We start from the raw sequence: 25074 nt of genomic DNA on the forward strand, positions 1-25074 counted from the left end.
ATGAAATGATTCAAGACATTTGCTGCCAATCAAACAGGTTTGGGAAAACTACTGCCAACTTTTTTTAAAAAGAAAAGAAATTACACAGAAAACAAGCAAAATGTATTTTTTTTTTTCTCCAAAGGATTCCACACCTTTTTAAAACATTTCCAATATGTGCCTGAAGACGTCACACCACCATCTGCAATGTGTTTTAATTTTTTTTACCCAACTGAGACATAACTTAGCACAGACTGCCTGGTAATGTGACAAGCTTGGCTAGCTTCTCGCAGTACTATTGCAGCCAAATAAAACTAAGAAACAATAAAGGTGGGTGGCCCACTCTTCTTTTAACTTTTGCACATTATGTATCTTTCTCAACAAACATGATAATGAATTGCTCTCCTCTAAAAAGAGACATTAAGAGTTGGGAAAGCGAACATTTATTCCTCAACTTCCCTTTATTCCCTTTTCTTAATGCTCTCTAGACCCTAAACGCTGGCTCTCTTATTGATAATCATTGAATGTATCTGAAAAACAAAACAATGTCCGATTTGTTTTAATGAACAATTCAAATAATCATTTAAAACATAAAATAATTTACCATTTTTTATATTTCACACATAGTATATCCCTGGCAGATCATGCATTTGCATGAGAGTCAGACACGCATTACACTCTGGCTACTAGCTACTTAGGACAAGACTGCTTGAACAATGTAACTTGACAACATTGGCAAAGTCAGCAACTACAATACCGACATGTGCATGTTATTTATCAAACAGGTGCATCGGCCTGGAAGCGCAGTTTGCCTGTCATCTGAGACATAGCTTGCGTGCAATCAGTGAAGTGTGCCTCTCTTATTCATGCAAATGCATTTAGCATTTAAAGGAGGATTGCACACATAGCATGGAGAGATTTGATAAAAATGGCTGACTGCACATTCTTGTACATTTATTAAGGCTCACCCACTATTCTAGGGTTGCTTTTACAAGAAAAAGTCATTGCAATTGCCTTTGCAATACAGTAGCAGATTTGAAATTGTATATTAAAGGTGTGGTGGGAAAGATGAAAATTACTAATCCTGCATTCTGCAGAAATCACCATGACAGCAGAAACATGTGTAGGAGAGCTACAGTGAATTATTCAGAAATGAGAGTGGGAGCTTCTTAGAAAGAAAAGTATTTCAGTTATAAAGAAACACTATGTTACACCAAAGAGGGTGGAGGGTTGTGGTTTATTTACCCTGAACCTGAACTCGCACATCCTCTTTGCTAATGCATTGGGGTGATTGCACACTTCACATGTAGTTACACTGGCATGTATTTTTTAAAGACATTTTATATGTTATAATGGATTTCACCTCAACTACTGGGTCCATACAACCTAAATAGATAAATTAAAAATAAGCCAACCTTTGGGCAAGAAAATGCAAAATGTAATCCAACTGCTGAAACTCTGAGAGCCGGACAAAATAATGCTGCTGTTTTATAATCTTCATGTGTGGTGATGGCCTGTATTTTATGTTGTAGCTTGCTTTGCTCAGTTTTAGCAAAACCATACTGAAGCAAGAAGACAGCCTCTACTGGGGGCGATACCATCCATGTACGCTTTGATATCCAAAGTGGCAGTAACGTAAAAAACAATAACTATATTTTCGTTTTGTCCTTCCCGCAACCAAAATGCTACTTTGCCAAAAGCCGGAGCTTTATTTTATCCAATAAACACATTTTCAGTAGATAAGTCAGTAAGACAATACATAGACATCTTTGAAATAATGTTAGAACTGAAACGTCTTCACATTCTGTTGATTTTTATTTTTTGACCAAAGATTCTGGCCATATTACACATTGCACCTTTAATGACTTCTACTGCATTGGTTTTTAAAACTTAAGATCATTTTATACTAATAGCTGACAACTTATTTTCTCATCTTGAGTTTAATCGGGGAAGTAAATGGTTTGGAAACTTACCATTTCATTTAATGGGAATTCAGCATCACTACATTTTTCTTGGCTTGATTTATTTCATGGTTTATTACCCCATCGTATCCCCATTTCACCACTGAACGGCATCTTTGGAGATCTCGTTTATATGCAGAATGCACCTAAAAGACAGTCCCAGTTACTGATGATTAGCTACTGCTTTATTAAATCAGACGCTAATTTCATGTAGATTGAGAGCGCAAATATGTACATAAATCTGGCCCAGACACTAAGTTTGGAACTGGGTTTTATGGAGATTAACAAACAGAATTGAAAAAACAACAACATTTGATGTTGGGAAAAATGCTGTTAGACCGCTATGAGCAGAAATTGTGGTAGAAAATGGGATGGCAAGTCACCGTTTTAGATTGGCAGCTGTGCCACAGCACACAAAAGAAATTATCATATGACATATTATATTATACAGCATTGAGACTGTAGTGCGCTTACAACCAACTGTTATGTCATAATTCAATTAGCATACGTTTGTAGGTTAATGTTAAAGTTTGACTCTTTTTCTTGCTCAAGAAACTTGCAGTAAAGCAAATATAAATGAACTAGATTAAAGTCAACTTCTATGTGCTCTCTGAGCAAAACGTTCTCAGGTTTCAACAACACAACACCATCATCCTTGTTGAGGCGCCACAATGTGATCAGATGATGAAGGGCATCAAAAGATGAACATACAAAGACCTGATGTTTTTACCGACTAAACAGTTGGTCTAAAATCACATTGTCACTTCAGCTGATCCCTCTCCAGCAGCTCATTTAATGCTGGCCAACCTTTCTGTTTTGCTGTTTTTGTATATAAAGGCTCCACCAGCATCAAAAGATCTAATTGTGTAATTCAATGTTCAGCTTGCACATTGCATGGACCACTTGTCAATTTCAATACAGAGATCATTAGTGGGGGAAATAACAGATCATTAAATAAAATAATGAGATAAAATGTATATGAAACAGCAGTATCAGATTGGCCACACATGGACGTCACAAATGAAGGCACTTTCTGGGAACTCCTCGTGAACTTAAAAGACTTTGTATGATGGATGTAACAATTGCAGCCTTGGAGCGATACTCCACGCAAATAGATATGTGAATATATCCACCATCTTGGAGAAAAAAAAATCAGCGACAGGAACGTGTTTAATATGAGAGTGGACAGTGGAAAGTAGGAGTAGAAGTAGAGGTTTCAGTGGATGTTTTGGTGCGTTTTAGTCCACAGTGACAATGAGTTATTTATTGTGTTGTTCATGAGAAAACTACAAACTTGTACAGCCCCATTTCAAGCCCACAGAGTAAGTGTTTGCTATTTAAAAGACAGATTTCGGGTGGAGTATCTCTTTAAGATATTTTGGGGAAACAAAGCCCACATAACCACGAGCCTAATTTGTTTTGTCATCTAGAGACACTATGTAGAGCTGCTTCATTGGCAATGAATGAAGGGATGAAATTGTGGACTGATAGATTTAAGCAATTACGCCCACATGAGCTTTATTTAATAGGAGTTAGGGCTAACATTGCTGAACCAAAAAATGTGCTTATATCCAAGGAAAATCACTCAGGGTTATGTTGCACTGTGCACAAAGACGTACTCTGATTCATTGTCACTGAAGCAGCTTGAGGGCCTCTTAATGCCAGCTCCCTTTTGAGCACAGGGTGTGTTGTTTCCAGCTTTGACAGAAACATCGTTTTCACAAATCTAGATTTAACTTTGAGACAAGGAAATAAAAACATTTTTAGACAAGACTAATTTGCTGCTTAGAGGCAAATTCGCACAATTTAGAAAACATGTTTAGATGAGCGCAAACAGAAGCCTGCTACGTTTTATTGCAGTAAATCAGCCATAGGATACTCCTCTACCATTAAAAGAGTGAACAGCCTTTAGTGTTGGCAGGATACTAGAGAATTATGCCACTGAATGTTACATTATTAAGATCTTGCATTTCTCTGCTTTGTGGAAGAATTAGCATAAATGCTAACACAGAGGGAAACAGTTACCCCTCATGACATCTCTTTTGGAAGCTTATCACAGGAGTCAGCGGATATGATTTTAAGCACAAATGCAAATCCTCCAAGACAGAGGGGACCCAAAGTTTTACATCTCCTGTACGTTGGAAGATTTTGGCTCGTCGTAATGTTAGCTCTGATGCTAACTCCAGGGAAAGTTAGTGTAATCTTGTCCCATTGGTTGGAGCTGACACTAATTTCCTGGGACAGGAGTGTAGCGGTGTGTGATTTAGCGGCGTATGCTAAGTGCTGCAGGAGCTGCAGGCTAGTCTGTGGGCACCAGGGCAGAGAGAGCAAGCTGGGAAAGTACTGACTTGACTAACTGGCCTGATTAGACCGGGTGTGAGATGACATGGATCAGATATACACACTAACCCAGCCGGAAAGACAGATTGGCAGAATTAGAGAAAGAGAGTGCATTTTTTTTTTTACATATTTAGAGAAAATGAATACATAAAATGATGAGCATATATGTGTGCAAAGTTAGAAAACGAGGAAAAGGCAGGATGAAGAGATACGGAGACAGTGGGTTACTTTTGTGGACGTGACGTTTCCTCCTGGGGTGTTTTTCAGCTCTGCTGGACTGTGGTGGTGTAAGAAATTGGCTGAGATGCAACGTAGCATTCGCATCATGGTTTCATTAGCTCTCATTCAGCCCAGGGCATTTCACACTGCATTTCCTCTACTCATCTGCTTCTCTTAGATCTGCTCACAGCACGGGAAAAGGTAACACAGAGCAAGCCGAAGTGGGAACAGGAGCTCGAAGTCCTCTGTATTGGACTGGAATTTGGTTAGGATATAGAGCTGGAAGAAATGTTATTTTTCATCTCGGTAAATGTTATTGATTGATGCAGACATTTGAGTGCCGTCAGCGATTTGGAATGTTTTCCCTCATACCCCCATGACTGGGGTGAATCAGATTACATTTGTTTCAGGGTTATTTTATCCATTAATAGCTGGCACTTTACTTTGAACATTGCCCACAGGCATAGATTATGTTCAAATAAAGGCAGACAGTGGAAGAGAGATTTAGGGCGTCTCATGAAGCCAGATTAGCGCTTTAGCGAAAAATAAAGTTAGGTTTAACCTAATGGTTGCACACTTTAAAACTGAATTCAGTGATTTTTTTGAATAGTAGAGGACAGAAAGAGGACAGTAAACTCGCAGCCCTAGTTTGTGCCTAGAATGTAATCTTTGATTTTGCACTTGAGACTCGCACTAATAATTACATTCAGACCACATATTTGAGTCACGCTGTTTTTATTAAAGATAAATATCAGGCACTTTTGAGAAACCCGGCTGGGTCATTTTACAGCACTTACTGCGATTCTGATGGCATGTTCAGAATACACAAGACTCTTACATCCTGATGATATGAAATATATTCTGTCCACAGCACGGCAAAGTCGATTTTTAACTCGTTTCACAAGGTGTGACTCAACTTCTTTTCAAGCAGACAAAGATAGCAAGAAGTGGGAGTTCTTGCTTGTCTTGTAGGACGGAAAATACGAGCATGATATACACACAAAAATATGAAATATTAGAAAATAAGGTGATTTTAGATAAATGAACAGGATAAGGTGTTTCAGGTTATGCAAAAAATGAAGTTTTGTCTTCTTACTTTCCTTATAGCTTAACAAAGCTCTCTTCCTATCAATATGCATGCACTGATTTGTCATCATCGCCTCAGTGTAAACACACACAGTGGGATTAGAAAGTCCTGAGAAAATACTGTCACCATATAAACACCTTCAATGCCGGTTATCCAAGATTAATTCTTTTTGATAAGATTTAAGCAGCTCATGAAATAAGGACAGTATTCTTTTACCTTGACAGTTTGCTAAACATATAAACGCCTGATACAAAAGCTAAATGATGGCAGCAATTTGGGGGTTCGGTGTCTTGCTCAAGGACACTTTGACTTAACCGCCAACCCTCCTGAGCCACAGCCACCCAACATACAGTATGTATCACCTGTACCTGTGACAAGCTGCTGATAGCAGGCAGAAAACTGTCATAGCAAAGACATATCGTTACAGCATTAGTATATGAGCTTTGTGACATGAATTCATTAATTTGAGGTGTTTGTTTATGGTTTACAGGGTATGATGGGTGTAGTGGGCTGGATGTTGCTCCTACTCTCCCAGATGATGGTGCCTGCGGCGTCCCAGAAGCCTGCAGGTCTCAGTGTGGGCGTGATCATGGGCGAGACGCGTTACATTTCCGATCAGGATCTCCGCCCACCTCGGCGCCCTGATGATGCCCTTGACGTATCCGTGGTAATACTGAGGATAAACCAGACAGACCCAAAGTCTGTGATTACACAGGTGAGGAAAGGCTGCGCACACTCACCAATAGCACACACACACACACACACACACACACACACACACACGGTCTATAAAACACACAGTCTCTTTTGACACCCGAGTTTGTTTCCCTGTGTCCCAAGGTGTGTGAGCTTATGTCACGCACTCGTCTCCATGGCCTTGTGTTTGCCGATGGCACTGATCAGGAGGCCATTTCCCAGATCCTTGACTTCCTCTCCGTTCAGACGCAACTTCCAGTCCTGGGAGTCCACGGAGGCTCCTCTATGATTATGGCTGACAAGGTGAGTGACATGAGACACGTAAAAGCACAAACACAAAACACACTCATGATGTTTTTTTTGGGGGGATACACGGTGTTTGTGGTTTGGAGATTAGGGGGTTGTAATCCCTTCTCTCAGCCACCTAAATGTTGATAAAGCTTTTCAACCTACACTTTGTTAAGATTTACCTGGCACGTTAGCAATTAGCTCTGACACTTATTTCATCGACAAACTTGGTATTTACAAAGTCACATGACCTGAAATGCAGCTCACAGTTCAACATAATCCACAAGGCTACAGCATGAAACATGACATGCTCCATAAATCACACTATATATATATTGTATATATATTATGAAGTGCCCATTTTAGATATATTGTGTGTACTGTGTCCTCAGCTGGTGGGAATGTGAATGTAATGATGATGTAATGGAGAAACACAGCTTTTGATGAATGTTACATTTTTCTTCCCATGAGTTACTTTTAGCTCTTTGAAATGAATGTCTAGTGGATATTTCGAGGTTGTTTGAGCCAAGAACGGATGTGGTTCACTTTGTCATATAGAAACTGTCCGAGGATGTTGTAGTCAGCATGTTGTAGATTAGAAAATGACACACTAGGAGGTTTTGGAAGCTTGTTTGTGCTATCACTGCTGCTCCGTTGGGTTCTTTTTTGTTTAAGTATAGAGTAGAAACACAGCCAACCCACTGGATTGATGGCTGGTATCACTCTAAGCTGTTTTATGTAAATTAGCCTTAACTAAAGGTTACATAGTGCTCCCCGGGCGCTTCTCAGCAGCCCACTGCTCCCTATAAACTAGGGATGGGTTAAATGCAGAGGTCAAATTTCGTGTATATGTATATGACAATAAAAAGATATTATCTATTATTATCTTATCTTATTCAAAAGTACAGTATTCATAAGGTCAGTAGAAGTCTTTGCATAGAACATGCAGCATTCTCTGGCACATCTTTTTTTTTATTTCAACAGATGATCAAGCATTGTTTAAATATGTAATAATGCATTTTCCTGCAAAGCTCCAAAAAATCCTGAGCTGTAGCTGTCTCGCGTCTAATGCTCGGTGGGATGCCAGTAAAATAGACTTCCAGTTTTGAAAGAAAAAAGAGAAGATTTCCTTTAAGATTGATTTTTTGTTTTATTTTGGTGTGATGCTTGGTGCAAAGTTGGGGATGTACATCTCTTTCTCAGTTGAATTCTCTCTCTGGTACTGACTCTGAAGACCTCGCTAACTGACAGACAGACTGAAGAAGCTTTGATAAAAACACAACTGGTTCTTTAGCTTTTAAGTCTCTCAGGGTACGGCAGCCAAAACACAGGAACCAATAACTGCAGCAATACGGCAGCCTTTTGAAGTAGTAGTTGATGGGGGATGCAGTGTGTGTGTGTGTGTGTGTGTGTGTGTGTGTGTATGTGTGTGAGAAAAGACCAATAAAAGAGACGAAGGTAAGCGAGGCAGTGAGAGTTGAATTGAAGGATTGGGGAGTGACGTTGCAACATGAAGGTCACCGGCTTGAACCTCCCATTGGGAATATAATGATAGGGGAAATAAATAAATTGTGTTTTTCCCGTCTTCAATCGCTGCCATTAATGTGCCATTGGACGAGGAACTTAACCCCCTACTGCTCTAATTGAACCGCTCAGTGGCCGAAAGTACAAGAGTGCAGTCACTCTAGGTGTAACTAACCGGCCCCCTGCCACCGTTCCTCAGGCTTGTCCTGTAAATAAAAAACTCCTCCTGCCTGGTTTGAAATAAGGGCAACAGCAGCCCACTGGCAGGCAAGTACGGAGGCTCAGTGAGTCAGCAAATCACTGGAAAAGCTCTGTCGATAGATTGGTGTTTCCTCTCAAGTTCTGATGTGTGTGGTTGTTGTAGTTCTTATTTATCTGCACGAGAAGGACATAGTTCAGATATGTGGGGGAAAGGTGTGAGAGGATATTGATGCTTGTTCCTCCTCTGTATCGCCTGGATCCATATTTGAATAATTCCTTTTGTGTTTTGCAGTTCCTGCAACTAAAGATTGTTTTCATTATCTGTTGATTATTTCAGGATTAATCAATTAATTGTTTTGTCTATAAATTGCGACAAAAGGTTGAAAACTGCTAATGGAAGATAATGCATGGGAATAATAATTTTTTTATTCTACACACCTTTTATTGAGATAAGGTGGTCTTAAACTCTCTCAATCTATTAATGTTTTAAAGAAATTGGCACATAGCCACACAATTTCCAAGATCCTAAACCTTCAAAATGTTGTTTTTTGTCCGACCAACGCTCCAAAACACAAATATAGTAAATGTATTATGAAATTAAACAGATGAACCCAGCAAAGAAATGACTGGAGGGATTCTTTGATCATCAAATCTGTGGCAATTATTTACCTGCCGATTGACTGATTGATTAATCAATGACTCGTTTCACTGTCACGATGCTGTGCTGTATACCGTTACCTTCCCTGGTGACAGAGCCAAACAAGACCATCATGGAGGTGATGAGGACTCGCTGTGAGATTGAGATCTCATCACACGGCCCCTGCTCTGGTACTGCTCTAGGCTTTATTAGCTCCTCTCAGTGATTTCAGAATACGGTACACATGTGAACGGCAATGGTATGAATAGATAGAATAAACAAAACAAAAATAACCCAACAAAAAAAAATCTGTCTTTTTCATACTGCTTGGCTGTGCGTCTCTTGCTTACCTGCTGTCAGTGGTGTCGCGTTAATCTGGAGGATCGAAAGAAATGCCAGTGGGCTGGTAACAATTCAGCCTGATTACTGTCGGGCTAACAAACAGTATTGTGCTTTCTGCAGCCTGAGCAGGCTGAGCCTCGTGCTCTCTGTCTCCACACACACACACACGTCTGTTCGGTTAATGTCGCAAATCACGTCTATAGTATAGGAGTGGAAAAATGAGCTGCTCGTCCCCTGTTACCTTGGTTATCCTGGCTCTGTGCGGTAGCAGTCTACACATGATGTTTTAGATGGAGAGCAAAAAACAGAAAGAAGAGGACGGTGCCAAGAAAATACAGAAAAAGAACTTCGGCAGGCAGGCAGGCAAGTGCTCTAAAATAATGGATGTACGTGGAGAGGTGGGCAGTGCAAGTGTGAAATACTTGGTGTTAAAGCAGCATTAAGCTGCCAAGATGCAAACTTAACTGTCATGATTTGTCACATTTCATGTAAAGGCTTTCTCCACTTGTCATTTTTATCAATAGCTGTCCGCAGAACCATCACGCTATCACATAAACAAGAGCTGGCATTGCAGGCATCCCTGAAATCTGTAATAAATAAGATTGTGGAGAGCAGTAACTCACTGCAACCGCTCCTCAGGTTTTAAAAAGGACAGTTTTTATTTGTTAAGATTTTCCTGAGTTTATACGCAGTGTGATTTCTGATGTCAGTTCACAATTTTTTTTCTCCCAGGAACTAGAATATTGTCAACTGCTTTTCAGTTGACAATAAATGTGTTAATTTTAAATGAGGTCGAACACGGGCTGTTGTTGTTTAGTTTCCGACTAACAGGCCTTCCGTTGAGATCCAATTCTTAATCATCTAATCATTTGTCCACCTTACTGACTCCATCAATATCAGTGGTTTCAGAATATTGTACAAAAAATAGTAACATCTCTCTATATATGTAATGAATGTAAACTCTGTGTGGGAAGAGCCTTCAGGCCCGGAGGATGCTTTAGCGGTTTCCTCCTTTTACAGGCTTTCACCATCACCACTTTATGTGATCATTTATGTCCTGGGCTGCAAGTAAGTCCCACTCATCCGCCGCCTGCTGTACAACAAACTGCCGACATCATGAAGTAGACCCCAGACCCCCATCTAAACAGCTTTCCCAGATGTTTAACATGAACAGTCTTGGGGGAAAACAAGAGCAGCTCGGTGTGCAAATGTCCTCAGAATACTTTACAAGTACTAACACACATCCGCGTGAATAGTAACTGTGTTAGCAATAAACCAATGAATGAATAAAAGAAACAACAAGCGTATAAATAATAACCTACAGGCATAAGTGGGCTTTGTTTATTGTGTGTGATTTAAAATGAAATCTACTCGATCTACTCGCCAGGGATGAACCTTGCCATTAATATTGTTTTTGCATTCCAGTGTTTGTTATTGCCGACACTGTACTTCTCCCTCCACCTCAGCCAGTATTGGCAATGTCCAAAACACATTCCACCCCAACGGGACCAGCCCGAACAAATCGAAGAATCATCCATTTGTGTTTTATTCCCCTAAATGAAAACAAAAGGATCGATGTCACAACGGGGTCCAACCTCTCCCCCTGTCTCCCTCCCTCTCTTTCGATCTTCCCCGGTCTCTGCCTCCTCCTCCTCGCCCGCTATAGGGCATGTCAGTGTGCAGCAGTCAGGAATAATCTACGGGAAGTCGGATGGTGTGCTGTGAGACGGGAGACACATTTCGGGAACACAGAACTGCTGTGGAGGCGGGGCGTGTGGAAACCCAGGAGAAGAACGGGATTAGTGTGGAATGTTGTACTTCCATTAAAGAGGGACCGCTTTGGGAAATAAGAAATGTCGTTGGCTTTACCTCACCCCCCCCCCCAATATGCGCTCACTCATTCCCCGCCGACCTTGTTCATCTCGTCTTTTGACTCATACTTCTTGGTGCACTGGGGATAGAGGCTGGGGGTTGGGGGGGTCACAGTGCGTAGCGTAAGAACACGAACATGCTGAAATGGAAGGTTGTGAATTAAACATGTGTGTTCTTTCTGCTTTGGTGGGATGCTACCCTTGGTGTCTGTGCATTTGCATCTGTGTGTGTGTGTGTGTGTCCCGGTCTGGGTTGTCCCATATCAGTAGGGGCCATTTGCCCAGGTTCTCTGCTGAGACGCTTTAATATTTAACACCTGCTCCCCTCACCTGCTGTCGCTTGCAGAATATACAGTACACTGCTACGTCACTTACTTGAAGTCCTTCCCCACTTTCACCTCTAATTTCGTCTCCTCCGGCCCCGTGTCTCTGTCCTGTTTCCATCTTTCTCCCTTTCCCCCACGCCTCCATCTCCACTGCCACCCCATCCCTCTCTCCTGTCTCCTCATTTTGTCTTCTCGTGTCTTCTCCCGCTCTTGCATCCGCGGTCGTTTTTCTACGGTAGCTCGGCTTGTGAGAGGAACTCTCGGCTATGTTAGAAGGCTTTGGGAAATCTTTGCTGGCCTTGAACCCCTGTGACGCAAGATTAGATGACGGGTTTGTGTGTCTGTGTGCGAGAGAAAGAGAGGTCGGAGGGAAGGAGGAAGTAGCTGGGTTAATATGGTTACTATGGTGACTAAACCAGACTACAGCATTTAGTACCATTGTGCCTGCTGCTAAGGTCCTCTAGCTGTGTTTGCACTACAGGTATTAATGCACAGTTCCATAGCTTAGCTTTACACCACACTCAACACAACCGACTTAAATCCATTGAGAGATCACGTCCTTGTCACTTCTTAAGCAACTCCAGCTTGGGGCTGATCAATATAAACTCAATGTTGGGATGTGAGACTAGATATTGTCTCTAGATATCGTAATATTGCATAACTGCCTTTTTTCCAGGCTGCATTACAGTAAAGTAATGTAATTATCTGAACTGACTGTTCTAGCGGTTCTATTATTATAATGAATTCATTAATTGACAGAAAACAGGACTGCTCTATTGAAACAAAAACCAGAGATTTTGATGAAGTTTTATTTTTCAACTACATTTAGTGTTAGTGTTTAATGACGTTGGTGCCATCTCGTCATCATATCGTCTTTGTCATGGAAAAAAGGTTGTTGACAAATACACTTAATCATAGTTTTCATTAATGAAATTTCTACCGAGGGTGTGAAAGTGACTCCACACTCGTGTTTTTTTAAGGTTGTGCTTGTTACGGTCTTTTTCCACACTACAATAACATTAACATAGAAATTCTTCGTCATATTACGGTCAACAAACCACAAAAATGTGCCACGTTCACAAACCACTTCTGGTAAGCAGTGGGACTCACACAGCCTGGTTACTCTGCTTCTTAAAGCTCTAACGTACCAAAAACTGAACACTTTAAATAGTGTTTTGATCGCGTGTCAGTTAGCCAGACACACTTTGCTGATGCACTGAAATGTGAATCAAATCAAATTCAGAAATCAGATATTATGAAATTATTTTAAGATGTAAGAGTCAATCAACATAAACAACATAAATACAGCTTAAAGGAATAGTTCAACATTTTGGGGAAAAAGCTTATTTGCTTTCTGATGGATGAATAAGAATGAGAAGATTGATACCACTAAATGAAGGCTGAAGACAGCAGCTGGTTAGCTTAGCTGAGAATATCTCTTGTTTTTGAAGTTGTAAGTGATAATGTTGAGTTTTTCACGGGAGGTTTTGTGCAGGACTATTTCTTAGAGAGGCTGTCTCTTGCCAAGAAATTGAAAAATCATTTTGTCCAAAAAGTCAAGCAATACCTATATATCAAGGGATCAGTATTGACATTTGCGTTAATTGATCAAGCAGGCAACAGGAAGTTAACAGAAGCAATAACGAGTACACAGCACATGACCAGGGGCAATAAAGCAACAGATTTGTTTTCAAATGTAGTCGACTTCCTGTGAACTTACTCTCCTACCGGTTAGTCGGAGAGCCTCTGTTGAGGTGGGTAAGATATGCAGAAAATAAATATAAAAACTCACCCATAGTGTGGGTCATATGGTGATTACCCTCAAAGCAGCCTGCATTATACTGTGTACATGAATATCGCATAACATAGACTTGGTGAACAGACATTGACTTAACCTAAATGCACAATGAAATCTCCATCTGCAGTGGAAGCAAACATCTGGCAAGTTAGCTCTCAGCTCATCAAAGAGCATAATTTATGTAATGTTATACATTTTATACAAAAGAATTGAATACAATTGAATGAAAAAGACAAATAAATATGTAGACACTGCCAATGAATCACTATATAGCATTGTACTGTGTCAAACATCAACATTAATAAATAAATGGATCTAAGTGTATTTGACAGTATTTGTTATTGTCTGTGCCTGTCAGAAATTAAACTCGACGCTAATGCTATTCTGATGGTAAGATCTTTAGCTAAAAATATCTCATGTGTGTATATAAAGAGGAGTTGCATCGATAAATACGAATAAATTAAAAAAAGGGACCGAAAATGAATCTTAAAATATCAGATTTACATACAATTTTATTTTCATAATATACAGTATATCCAATCTGTTCCACATGTGAGCAAAACATGGGGTTAATTTCATCCAGGAAGTGTAAATGAAGCCTTCGTGGATGTCACGCAAAGGAAACTCTGAAAACTCACAGAAGCACACAAGTTTTAGGATGTTAAATACAAATTTAAAAATACATGTAAAAAAACTCACTTTGAGCACCACAAGCCGAGTGTCATTTAGTCCCATTATATCGGAGATAAGACAGACATCTCTACAGCGGATTTCCCCAAAAACATGGCAACTCGCACCAAAACAATCTAGATTGATAATTATATCTACAGGTAAGAAGAGAAATATGTGTTTTGGGATTTGGGGTGAACTGTCCCTTTAATTCTTCATCGGTTATGACTTTGGCTGTAACACTTGGCACTGTGTGGTGGTTACCATTCACAAGGAAAAACAAGATTCATCGATTCATCACTCCTCATCATGTTGTCTTGTCTTGGAGTTGTTTTCGTCTTCGGAAGGCAATTTAAATATTCGCTGAAGTTTTGTTCTATGAGACAGTCGCGCCTCATCATCCCCTTTTTTAACTTGCTTTTCCGTGCTTTTAATCTTTGGACGGTGATGCTCACTCTACTTCTGGCTTGGAGACAGCCCCTTCACTTCTCAGCACACTTTACTTCTTTGTGGCAGTTGTCTGTCGATGAAGTTTTTTTGTAGGTTTTCCTCTTGTCTTTCACATCAACCATGGTCGCTAACACAGCTTATCTGTTTTACATGTTCCTTACTTTTCTAATACTGAATTACAGTTGTATACTTGACAGCAGAAAACATTTCGCTTGACTTGGTTCGGGGCTTTGTCAAGCAGCAGTAAAAGTCCTGAACCACCTGACAGACGATTGACGAGACCTGCCAGGTTTATTGAAGTTCAAACTTGAGATTTTAGATTTTCTAAATATTTAAACACATTGATGTAAAACGCATGCTTGTGTGCCTCCTTTGACAAGATTACTGCTCTAAAAAGGTTAAGAAAATAATCCCGTTTTTTAAGTAAATGATTCAATCATATTTCACTAAACTGAGGAAGGGCAGTACCAAAAAAAGAATACTTTTATTACAAGTCTCTAGGTTTGCATTGTGGTTTCATGGCTCTGGAGAGCCCTGGCAAAGTGCACTTTACTCGTATCTTTTAATTTGCTGCTATCGTCTTTGCTGTAATCTCTGAAGTGGTTTTCATTGTCATAGTATAACAGCTATTACTGAAATGTTGATGATAACAGAGACTTCTTTTTTTTTTTTTTTAAAGAGAGACATGTCTACATACCCTGCTCAAGCCTACGATAGGAAATAAAGTTTTTATTTTCTGAGAAAATCGTAGCTGTAGACAGAATGCACAAAGTGCTTCACATTATATTTCAATGCTGCTGAACGGATCACTGTCTTGGAGGATGAGAGAGCAATGCTTCGACTTAAAAAAAAAATCCCACCACCCAGCTCTCGCTCTGCACATACCCTGTGGCACATTATTGCTTTAAGGGAAAATAATTTGCATCTAATAATGTGGACAAGGGCCAACGCAATCCATTACAGCTGTTACCACTGTGGTGCCTATTGTAGCACCAGACAAATCACAGTTTACCTGCACAAAGAGCCTGTCCTGTCTCTGTGCCTATGTAGCAGTTTATTGGATGCAAAATTATCAACACCAGACCAATTTGGAAAATGATTGTATTTACCTGGCCGTCAGTGTAAGCTGGCGCTCATATCCAACTATAGAGAGCATGTATTTCTGCTTGTCTGGCACATATGCAAACACAATTGGTTATGCATGCTTTGCAATGGTTGCTATTTGTGCGTTGTGGGCTATCGTGTGTCAGCGGTTTGTTGCAATTAGAACAACATTAAATTACCAATTACAATGTTGGCCATACACAACTAATGTTGGGCTATACATGCACAGCATTACAGCACTTAGTGGTGTCCTGCTTTGAAGCAGGGCCACACCAGTATTTAATATGGTGAAATTCCAAAAGTCCAACATTTTAGTGAACAAGCTTTGTTGCACCATCTACTTGTATTTAATCTTCTCTGTCGAAACATAAACTGAAGTGGATTGGTTTGAAGTCTTTATTTGTCATATGCACAGCTACAATTGAGCAGTCGTTGGTCGTGAATATTAATTTTATTTATTTATTTGTGTAGCCCAATATCACAAATCACAAATCTTCCTTGGAGGGTTTTACAATCTGTGCAGAAATTATTGTTCTCAGGCTCCTTCCAATAATGCTACTACAGTTAAAATATTGAAATAAAATATATTGAATATATTAAATAGGATAACATAAAATAAATACAATATAAAATAAGAAAAACTTTGTTGTCTGCAGATATAAACTATTTGAAGGAAGTTATGAGACAGGAGTCAATGGTACAAATATTAATTTAAATAAAGTGCGTCAACCTATTGTCCTGTTAGCGACTAAGCTAAGGAGTTTCCTAAAGTTTGCTAGCTCGGACAGATTTTATTCCATTTCAATAATTCTTAATGCATTAGTGTACAACCCGGAGAACAAAATGCTTGGAGACAGTAAACGGCCCAGGGAAAGCTCAGAGAGCTATCGTGACTGACTCGAGTTAGTATATTCCCAGCTGGGTACAAATTGGCAGTCAGCTCGCTAGCTACAGAAGATAACCAACAAGCCCTGCGAGTAGTCCCTACTTCACCAACTTCTAGAACATGTTTCTTAAAGACTTCTTTTTTTAGGCCCTTCTGGTTCTTGTTTTTATTGGGTTGTTTTACGTAAGCCACCTATTGTGACACAAACACACTCTCCCTATGCACTGCTGTTGGATTCACAATCCAAAAACAAAAGCAGCCTATGGGGAAACTCTCAGCGTCCTAGTGAGTTGGTTTTCTGTTGGCAACTGGAGCAAAAACAGTCAGTCACAGCTGATATCCGACAGCTCAGTCTTCACGGTCCTGGCTGGCGGTGCTGCCGCCCAATCACAACAGCCTAAGCCTCTGCTTTATTCCCTCAGTGGTGATGCTGGCTCAAACAAGTCAGCTTTGACACTGACAACCAGTGGCGTTCATGGGGGCAGGAATGGGTTGCCCTTTTTCCTCTTGGGTGCAAATTGCCCTTTTCAACTGGCAATCAAAACTATGCAGGCCCTTCCCTGGCCCTTTCATAGGGCATGACCTTCTCTGGCTCTGAGTTAGAGTTAGGGCTTTTATATCTTCTTTTTTTGCCCATTCCCCTGAAAACTGCCCGTGCATAACACTGCTGACAACATGTAATCAAATGTGAAATAATCCACAGAGTCATCCTGCGTGTGCCTGTAGTGGGAAGCCATTTTGGCTGTCAGAAATGCAGACGTCAACTCGAGTGCCCTTAGTTCATCAGAGTTTCAGGGTGGGAATCAAATGTTATCTCAAACACACTTCCCCCGCAGTTCTTTCACCATCCACTGAAGTCAAAGTGTGTCTCCGGATTTGAACTACTCTGCTGCATCTGGCCCCAGTGATAACAGGCAAAAGACTTCTTCAACTTGTATATGCAGCTGAAAATCTGCAAAACGTTGCGGGTAGGTACGATCACTGTAAAGTCGAGCACAATTTCATTATAGGTATGCTAAGTGTTGTGACTTTTATTTATTTGTTTGAACGTGCTCATCACTGTTAAATTAGTGTGATCATAAATCAGAGACAGACCAAAGGCAAAGAACAAAGCAGAAAGGTTAATACTCAATACTGCTGTTGGATTAACAATGCAATGAGATTTATGGGAGGAACCAGAGGATTATTCATTTTGTTGACATACACCCATCCTGACAGTTAGAAGCCTTGACTGGGAAGCAAGAGTGTCTGGAAGAGATGTCCAGATTTAAGATGAGATGTTATCCAATTCATGATGAGATTAGTCCCCTTGATGTAACAAACACCAAATTGAATAAAACTTCACTGAAGTAAAACTCATCTCACACATCAAGACAGTTATTAACACTTGAGACCATGTCGAACTTTTTCGCACGGCTTATTGTCAGAGTGTGTTTTGTCCACACTGGAAGGTAAAGCAACAAATGTCTCTGGAGAACATTCTCGACAGTGTAATGGCAGTTGTGCAAAAGCCTGTTTATGGTGTCTCCGCGTTCTGTTTAACTGCCGGTGTTGGCAGAGAGACTCACTTATTGTTGTTTGCTTGTTGGGAACGGCTGCTGGAGATGTCAATCTCTCCTCAGCAGAGCTGCTGCAGCTGCTCAGCACACATCACGGCCGGTGTTGGTGCGTCGTGTTTGTCTGTCTGTGCCGTGCGATAGAGCAGCAGGACGTCGCAATCAAGCCAACAGGTCCCTCTGTCTCGCGCACAATGAGAAAATTACCTTCGCTGGACCTGCTGTCTTTGCGTCTGCGTTTGCGCGTGTGGTTTACGAGAAAGTGTGTGAGTACGCGCGAGTGTTCAGGAATCACTCAGCAATTTAGTTCAGTCAACCTCAAACACTGAACACTTCGGCGGTGGTCCTACACAAACCAGCCTTCTATGTTATTATATCTTTCTTCATTTTTCTATCGCTCCACTGTCATCTGTCCCACACTCTCCTTCATACACACTTTCCAGCTTCTCCTCCCTTGCATCACTCTCTTTTTATCCTTTTATTTTTCAGTCATCATCCATGTCTTTTCTTTGCTCCCTATTCTTCTCATCACCTCTTGCCAACCTATCCCCTTTCCTTTTTTCTTGTCATCCCCCCTGCTCTCCTCCTTCTCTCACGCCCCAGTTGGGGAGCACAATGAGATGGCAATGGCATGGCTGTAGTGTGTGTGTGTGTGCGTGTGTGTGTGTGTGTGTGTTTTGTCTGTGTGATGCCACACTACAGCGGCTCTATAGTAGCTCTCTCTTTTTTAATCCCTGTGCTCACGGACCACACTGCTATTTTAAGATTCTATAAACCTTTTCAAAGAAGCTTCAAGGGGAAAGCTTCGCCATGTACTGTGTACTGAGTTTGTGTTTGTGTGTTTGGGAAGAAAGAGAGCGTGTGTGTGTGAGGGAGTGCGTTGGTAAGTTTGCATGTGTGTGTTTCAGACCAACTGATAACTCTTATCAGCTGTATGGTTCATGTTAGAAATATTCCCAGAAGAACATGCATGCATTCAAATCCTATTTTGCTATAGAAAAATTGTATAGCTGGCAAACAAAAGTCCCCTTTGACTCCACTGGTTTAAATTTAAATCTATTTGTGGATTTGCTCTGTGTAATCTTTATTTTTTCAGAGACTATTCTCAGCTTTCACCTGTACATTTGCCTTTCTGCCAAGTACAGTAACATACATTTTAGAATCGCAAGGAAAAACTCAAGTCAAATATTTAGAGGCACAGCTGATGTCATGTTAATAAAACAGGCAGGATCTCCATACAATAAACAGACAATAAACCATGGCAGTAAACCTGCAAAGTATATTGCATGCTCATTATTGAGACAGCAATACAATATCTCCAGTGCTGAACTATCTGATCTCCCGTCTGTCATCGTATATTAATCTGTTACTGGCACAGAGGAGCTACACTGTGTTCTGTCTCTGCTGTAGCATTTGGTCTTCCATTTCTCAGTCAGTTGTCCCTTTTTAAACTATTAACACATGAGTAGAGAAGCCTGGACTCCTGGGAGGGAAAGGTGTGATTACTTAATGGACTGCTGGAAAACATCAGGAGACGGTCAAGATCATGACAGAAATGAGAGATTTCTGACTTCATTTCTGAGTAAAAACCCAAGAGCTTCAACAAGTCCTCAGGCCTCAACATATGTTGTTGGGTGATCTGCTGCCTCTCTGGTAACTGCTTAGTTGAGGCTAGGGATGACAGAAAATTAATTATTCTTTAAGTATCATTAATTGAGTCCACTTTTGGGCAGCAGAGCAAGCTGTAAACACAACCCTGGCATTTGATCACCTAATAAAGTTGCTATAACAAATGTGTTAGCAAACAGCTGCCTATTTTAACATCCAGCAGGCAGAGAACTACATTAGCATTCATTTTGATTGATGTTTGTTGCAACCCGACAAATATAAATCCAATATTTACTCTCCTTTTATCTCTGTTTTGATCTCCCCTACCAACTCTCGAGGGACACACCTGGCTCTTTAGCTTGCTAGATCTTCGGCTTGTGCTCCGGACCGATTGGTGCGTTATCGCTCGGTGGGTTTAGCAGAACGTTTTTTTTGTGCTGAAAACTGCTGCCGGCTTCAGCTGGAAATGAGGTTGACGAGAGCAGTGAGAGTGAAGCAAAAGTTGCGGAGCGTAGAACCAAAAGAAGGAGATAAAACATGCTAAAACATTCCCTCGTGCAGAAGGAAAGTGCAGAGTGAGGGGTAGTTCCCTGTGGGTTTGTCATTAGTCATTTGACTCATTGTTGTACCATATTGATCAGTGCAGCGTATTCTGAATGTAACCTTAGTAAATACAGAAGTATTATCAGCTAAATGTACAGTATCAAAAGTACTAATTATGCAACCTTTCTCCTGTTAGTGTTACACAGTATATATTATATCCTTTGATTATTAAAACTCATGCATTTACATGTGCACATCATTTTAATGTTGTAGCTGGTTAAGGTTTTACATACAGCTTCTTTAATCTATAATATTGTCATATTTAATTATATTTCGTGAGAAAATAATACAGTGTATTTTTTGTATATTACAATACATTCATTTACCAGACATCCCAATCACCATGGGTGACCAAACGTTTTGGATTTTGGTCCATATGCAGGAAAATGTATGTAGTCACAGGACAAACAATAGTAAATGCTTAGTTTTCAGCCAGTTACAAAAGTTACAAAAAAGCTTTCTAAACCAGCAAACCTTATGTGCCATAGAAAATGTAAATTGTATTAAAATAATTACGCTTCACAGTTTAACGTTTGGCATTACAGTCTACTGGTGTGTCCACGTAGTGCAAAAAAATATTTCTGTTTCTGCTTCTCATTAATTCAATTTAAATAGTTACTGTAGTCCGGCCACTCCAGACAGTTGGGGAGCAATTTGGGGTTCCGTGTCTCGCTCAAAGATACTTTAACGTGGACGGAGCAGGGGATAGAACCAACCCTACGATTGGCTGCTCTACCGCCTTATACAGCTGTGATATATAAATGTGTAATGTCACCTGTAATTCTAGCAGTTAGATATGTATAAACAGGGTGATGTTTGCCTCTAAAGAGTAGTAGCATACTGTAGCAGAAAATGGAAAATACTTTAGCACTGAACATGATGTTTTAAGCTGTTTAAACAAATGCCCAGTGCTGTTTTCAGGACTGGACGGTCTCGTGTGTCCTGCATGCTGATAAATGTGTCCCGCCCTTCTTCCTCAGACTGACACCAATGTTTGCCGAACCAATGGCCCCTACATTTTTATTTCACTGGACGATTCTGCTGTCCCGAGCCGCTTTGAGTTCTTTCTTTCTAATAGAGACTGTCTCCTACATCAAATCTGGAACCTGCCTCTTGACATTATCCCCACAAGCCTCCTTAAGGGGTTTCTTGATATTGTCTGTTTAAGTGTCATCTCCACTGTAAATAGCTCCACGGCCACCGGGGCTGTTTCACCCTGCTTCGTGCACGCAATGGTCCTGCCTCTTGTCGAAATTATACAATTTTCAGCAGTTTCAGACCCATTTCCGTTATTGCTGTTTTTGTACTATGTGTCTCAACTGTTCTGTTTGAACATAAATGGAAATATGTCTAGTTTTCAGGAGTTGGCTCATTTGAGACAACCTCTGTCTGTGCTATACTTTTCCTCATAGACTTCAAGGCTGCCTTCAATATGGTAAATAATGCCATTATAATTGACTGTCTGGAGCCTAGGGTTGGTGTAAACTGCACTGTCCTGGCTTAGCTCATGTCATAGCTGAGGAGAAGAACCATTTAGGCCATTTTTTATCTGCAGTGTCTAGGATCTCTCATGGGGTCCCCCAGGGTTCAATTCCAAGTGAATTTCTCTTCTCCCTTAGTTTGCTGCACCACTGAGTCATATTATTGAGACTTACATTTCCTCTCATTGTTCTGCAGACAACACACAGCCGTGTGTCCTGCTAAAGCCCACTGATCTGTACAATTTAAAAAAAACCTTTGATGACAATATGTAAATGTTAACTGACCCAAAACGTTTTTCCAGATGATTAAGAGTGAACATCAAGGTTTTTGAATCCCTTCTGCCTACCTTAGTTCTTCATCTAAAAATAACTTGGCCCATGTAGCCAGCTGTGCCAAAACTTAAAAATATAGAGCCCTAAAGCTGAAATCTGTAACTTTCCACATGTTGTCATCGTCTCCAGTGTCAAGAGGGAATTGAAATGATGTTTAAACAAAGACGGTTGAATTGTTATGGATGATTCTGTGGAAGGCTTTTATTTAATCAGCCAATGAACCTGGAAAATACACCAGCTCTTCATACTCAATTTAACAGCAGAGTCGGGAGATAATGTCCGACTAAGTTAATTAAAGTCAAACTTCAGTAATCCCAGTGGGGAGATTTGTCCTTTGCATTTGACCTGACTGTTGAGGAGGAGCCGGCAGCTACTGAACAGTAGCCAACTCCAAACAGAAAGACCTTCCTCCTGTGAGGAGACAACTGATCCCCTGTGCTGTGTATGGTAAATACTATGCAGACCATATTTAATAACAATACATTCATTTACAAATTATATGGATGACTAATTTTTAAATGTCGATTGAGGAATGGAAGCTGTTGTTTTAGCTTATTCTTATTAGCTGCTAGATCTAATTAGATTTCCACATCTACTAATATTGACATTGATCCCCTCCAGGCATGTTTTACAAGTTGCATATAAATACTCTTGTTTGGGTAATTGGAGAGATTAGAGTCTGAAATTGGTTTTCCACAAAAAAGTTAAATATTCTTAGTAGACGTCTACTCCTTCTCCCTCATTGAAAAATCTATGCATATGCAAATGTTATTCGTTTTTCATCGTGAGTGTATGTGCGCTGGAGGCTTCAAGTTTCCACATCTCACTTCCAAGTTGTGAAGTTACACAATCCGTAATGTTTGTACAAAACACATCTTAAGCTCAAGCTCAAGGTGAGCACAGAGAAACGTTTCCTCTTCAGAAGATGAATGTGATAACAGCCGTCTAGTGTCAAACTTCGCACATACATCATTCTGCACATTGAAGGTCAGCCATCCAAGTGAGGTAATTATACGCAGAACACGTTTTTTCAGTGGAGGGGGACTTTCAGTTTCACTTTATCGATCCTCTTGAGGAAATTTGTCCTCTGCATTTGACCCATCAAACCTTTTTAAGAGCAGTCAGGTCGCAACATCTGCACTCCCGTCTTTAGTTATTGACATTGCATTTTACACATTCCCCGCAGGATTAGTGTAAATCTTTGCGCATTTGGAACGGTCTGTCCTCCATGGCCACCGCTCTGCTAATAGAACCTTGCTGTCAAGCTTACAAATGTATCCAGAGAGGTGGACCACATTTGCCGCATATGCCATAGTACAGATGGGGTGCGAAAGACAGTCTGTTGTTTTTAAATGGGTTTCCCCTCCTTTAGACGCTGGTGCCTCTGCATATAGAGCCCTTAGTTCTGTCAGAAGTAGCCTTTTACATGTTCCGAACTCAAGGAGGAGGCATCTTTATTGCTGCTCTCTCTAGATTATTGAAATATTCTGTTATATTGGGGTCAACTCTTTCGTCTGCTCATATAAAAAAAAAATAGCGTTTCTGCTCTGTTTAATGTGTAGATGTGTAAATTAAAGTGTGCTTTTGTGTTCTCAGCACCAGCAGAAAACCAGCATTGCTGGTTGCATACCACTCGCTCATCAGAATAGAGAATTTAATTGCCTTTTAACATTCGACCAACTCTTCGACATATGGAGCATCTATTATTCCTAAGCCTCAGTTGTGGATTGTGATGATAATAATAGTAATGAAGGCTGATGATGACTATGATGACAGTGACAATGATAAGTATGACAATCATGTGTATCATGATGAGTAGTGGAGTTCCTGTGAAGACCAGGGAGCCCGGGTGTATTATTTTAATCTCTGATGTGATGTCATAGTCATCACAGCAGCATGGAGGTTGTTTTCTGTAATCAGATTTTTTTATTCAAAAAGATTTTATGTATCTCTATGCAATATTCATATTATATGGAAACATACTAATGAACAGTAAACACAGGTACGGAAAAACATCATCTACATTAATAATGTAGACATCTGCTGTATAATTAAAGTGTCTCGTCCCTGAAAAACAACCCGGCTGTTCACTGCAGTGTTTGTCTGCATTGTCTGATTCACATCCAAAATGTAACTAATAATGTAGAATTCATTTTCTTTCCGTGTTATTGTTTGAATATATTCTCTGTGATTTGGTTCAAGAAACATTTGTTTTTGTGTTAACATAAGCTCAGTATCGCAGATGAAACACATCATTCCCCAAAGCATCAGTGTTAGGTAATGCTGTTCATCCCAAATAAGTTGTTAGACGGTGATTTGGGGAAATAAATCAAGGCTAACCATCAACACAAATATATGATAAACAAGTAACAGAATAGTAATTCATAGTACCTTCTGTCATTTATTCTAACAGCGTAACTTTAGAGTGAACACAGACACGCACGGTCATAGGATGCAGTTTTGATTGCTATTGCTATTTCTATGTAGTTATTCTTAATGCCTGTCATCGGTGCCACCAATCATGCAGGTTCTCATGCAGACACTCGACCAGCCCGCCGCCGCGGACTGACCCAGAACACTACCACATTTGTCCACAGGGGCCGCCAAAATCAACACGAAATGAAAGTTCCTTGTAGTAACCTTAACACAGTCCAAAAATACTAGTAAACATGAACTCTTTCCCAAATCCAAAAGTGGTAAAAATCTAATTTGTGATGTCATCAGGTATGAAGTGTGGAACTGCTCCATAGTCAATAACTTTGTGAAAATGTTATGGATGACACTGAGGGCTCCCAGGGGAATGTTCTGGGTATTAAGGGTACATTTCCTGCTTCACAGAACACTACAGTAGAAAAAAGCTCATGAAGGGTATGAAAAAGAAAACAAACGTTCAGTGGTCCCACAAAATCAGTCGCCCAATCATTGTCTATGGAGCAGCTCTAGACTTTAAACCTGATGACATTCACTGGTTTCAGGCTTTGAAAAAAAGAGTAGCTTTTGTTTACAAATAGGAATTGAACTTTCCTCTGCGACGAAAACAACATATTGGAATTCTTAATTTAGGTGGTGTTTCCTTTTTAATGTACCTTGTGGAGTTTCCGACCACTAGTTAGGC

General features: G+C 40.3%; 1 protein-coding gene across 1 annotated transcript in view; it reads left to right on the forward strand.

Moving 5' to 3' along the window:
• grin2ab (glutamate receptor, ionotropic, N-methyl D-aspartate 2A, b) overlaps positions 1-25074 on the forward strand; it is a gene marked incomplete at both ends in the record, with an annotated part of 90098 nt that overhangs the window by 14166 nt on the left and 50858 nt on the right. Inside the window, 2 exons of the mRNA XM_079159322.1 lie at positions 6077-6301; positions 6427-6585. Of these exons, the coding sequence (XP_079015448.1) occupies positions 6077-6301; positions 6427-6585 (384 nt within the window). The remainder of the gene's footprint in view (positions 1-6076; positions 6302-6426; positions 6586-25074) is intronic.

This window comes from Pholis gunnellus (assembly GCF_910591455.1).
Source record: "Pholis gunnellus genome assembly, chromosome: 5".
In the NCBI taxonomy this organism is placed as follows: Eukaryota; Metazoa; Chordata; class Actinopteri; order Perciformes; family Pholidae; genus Pholis; species Pholis gunnellus.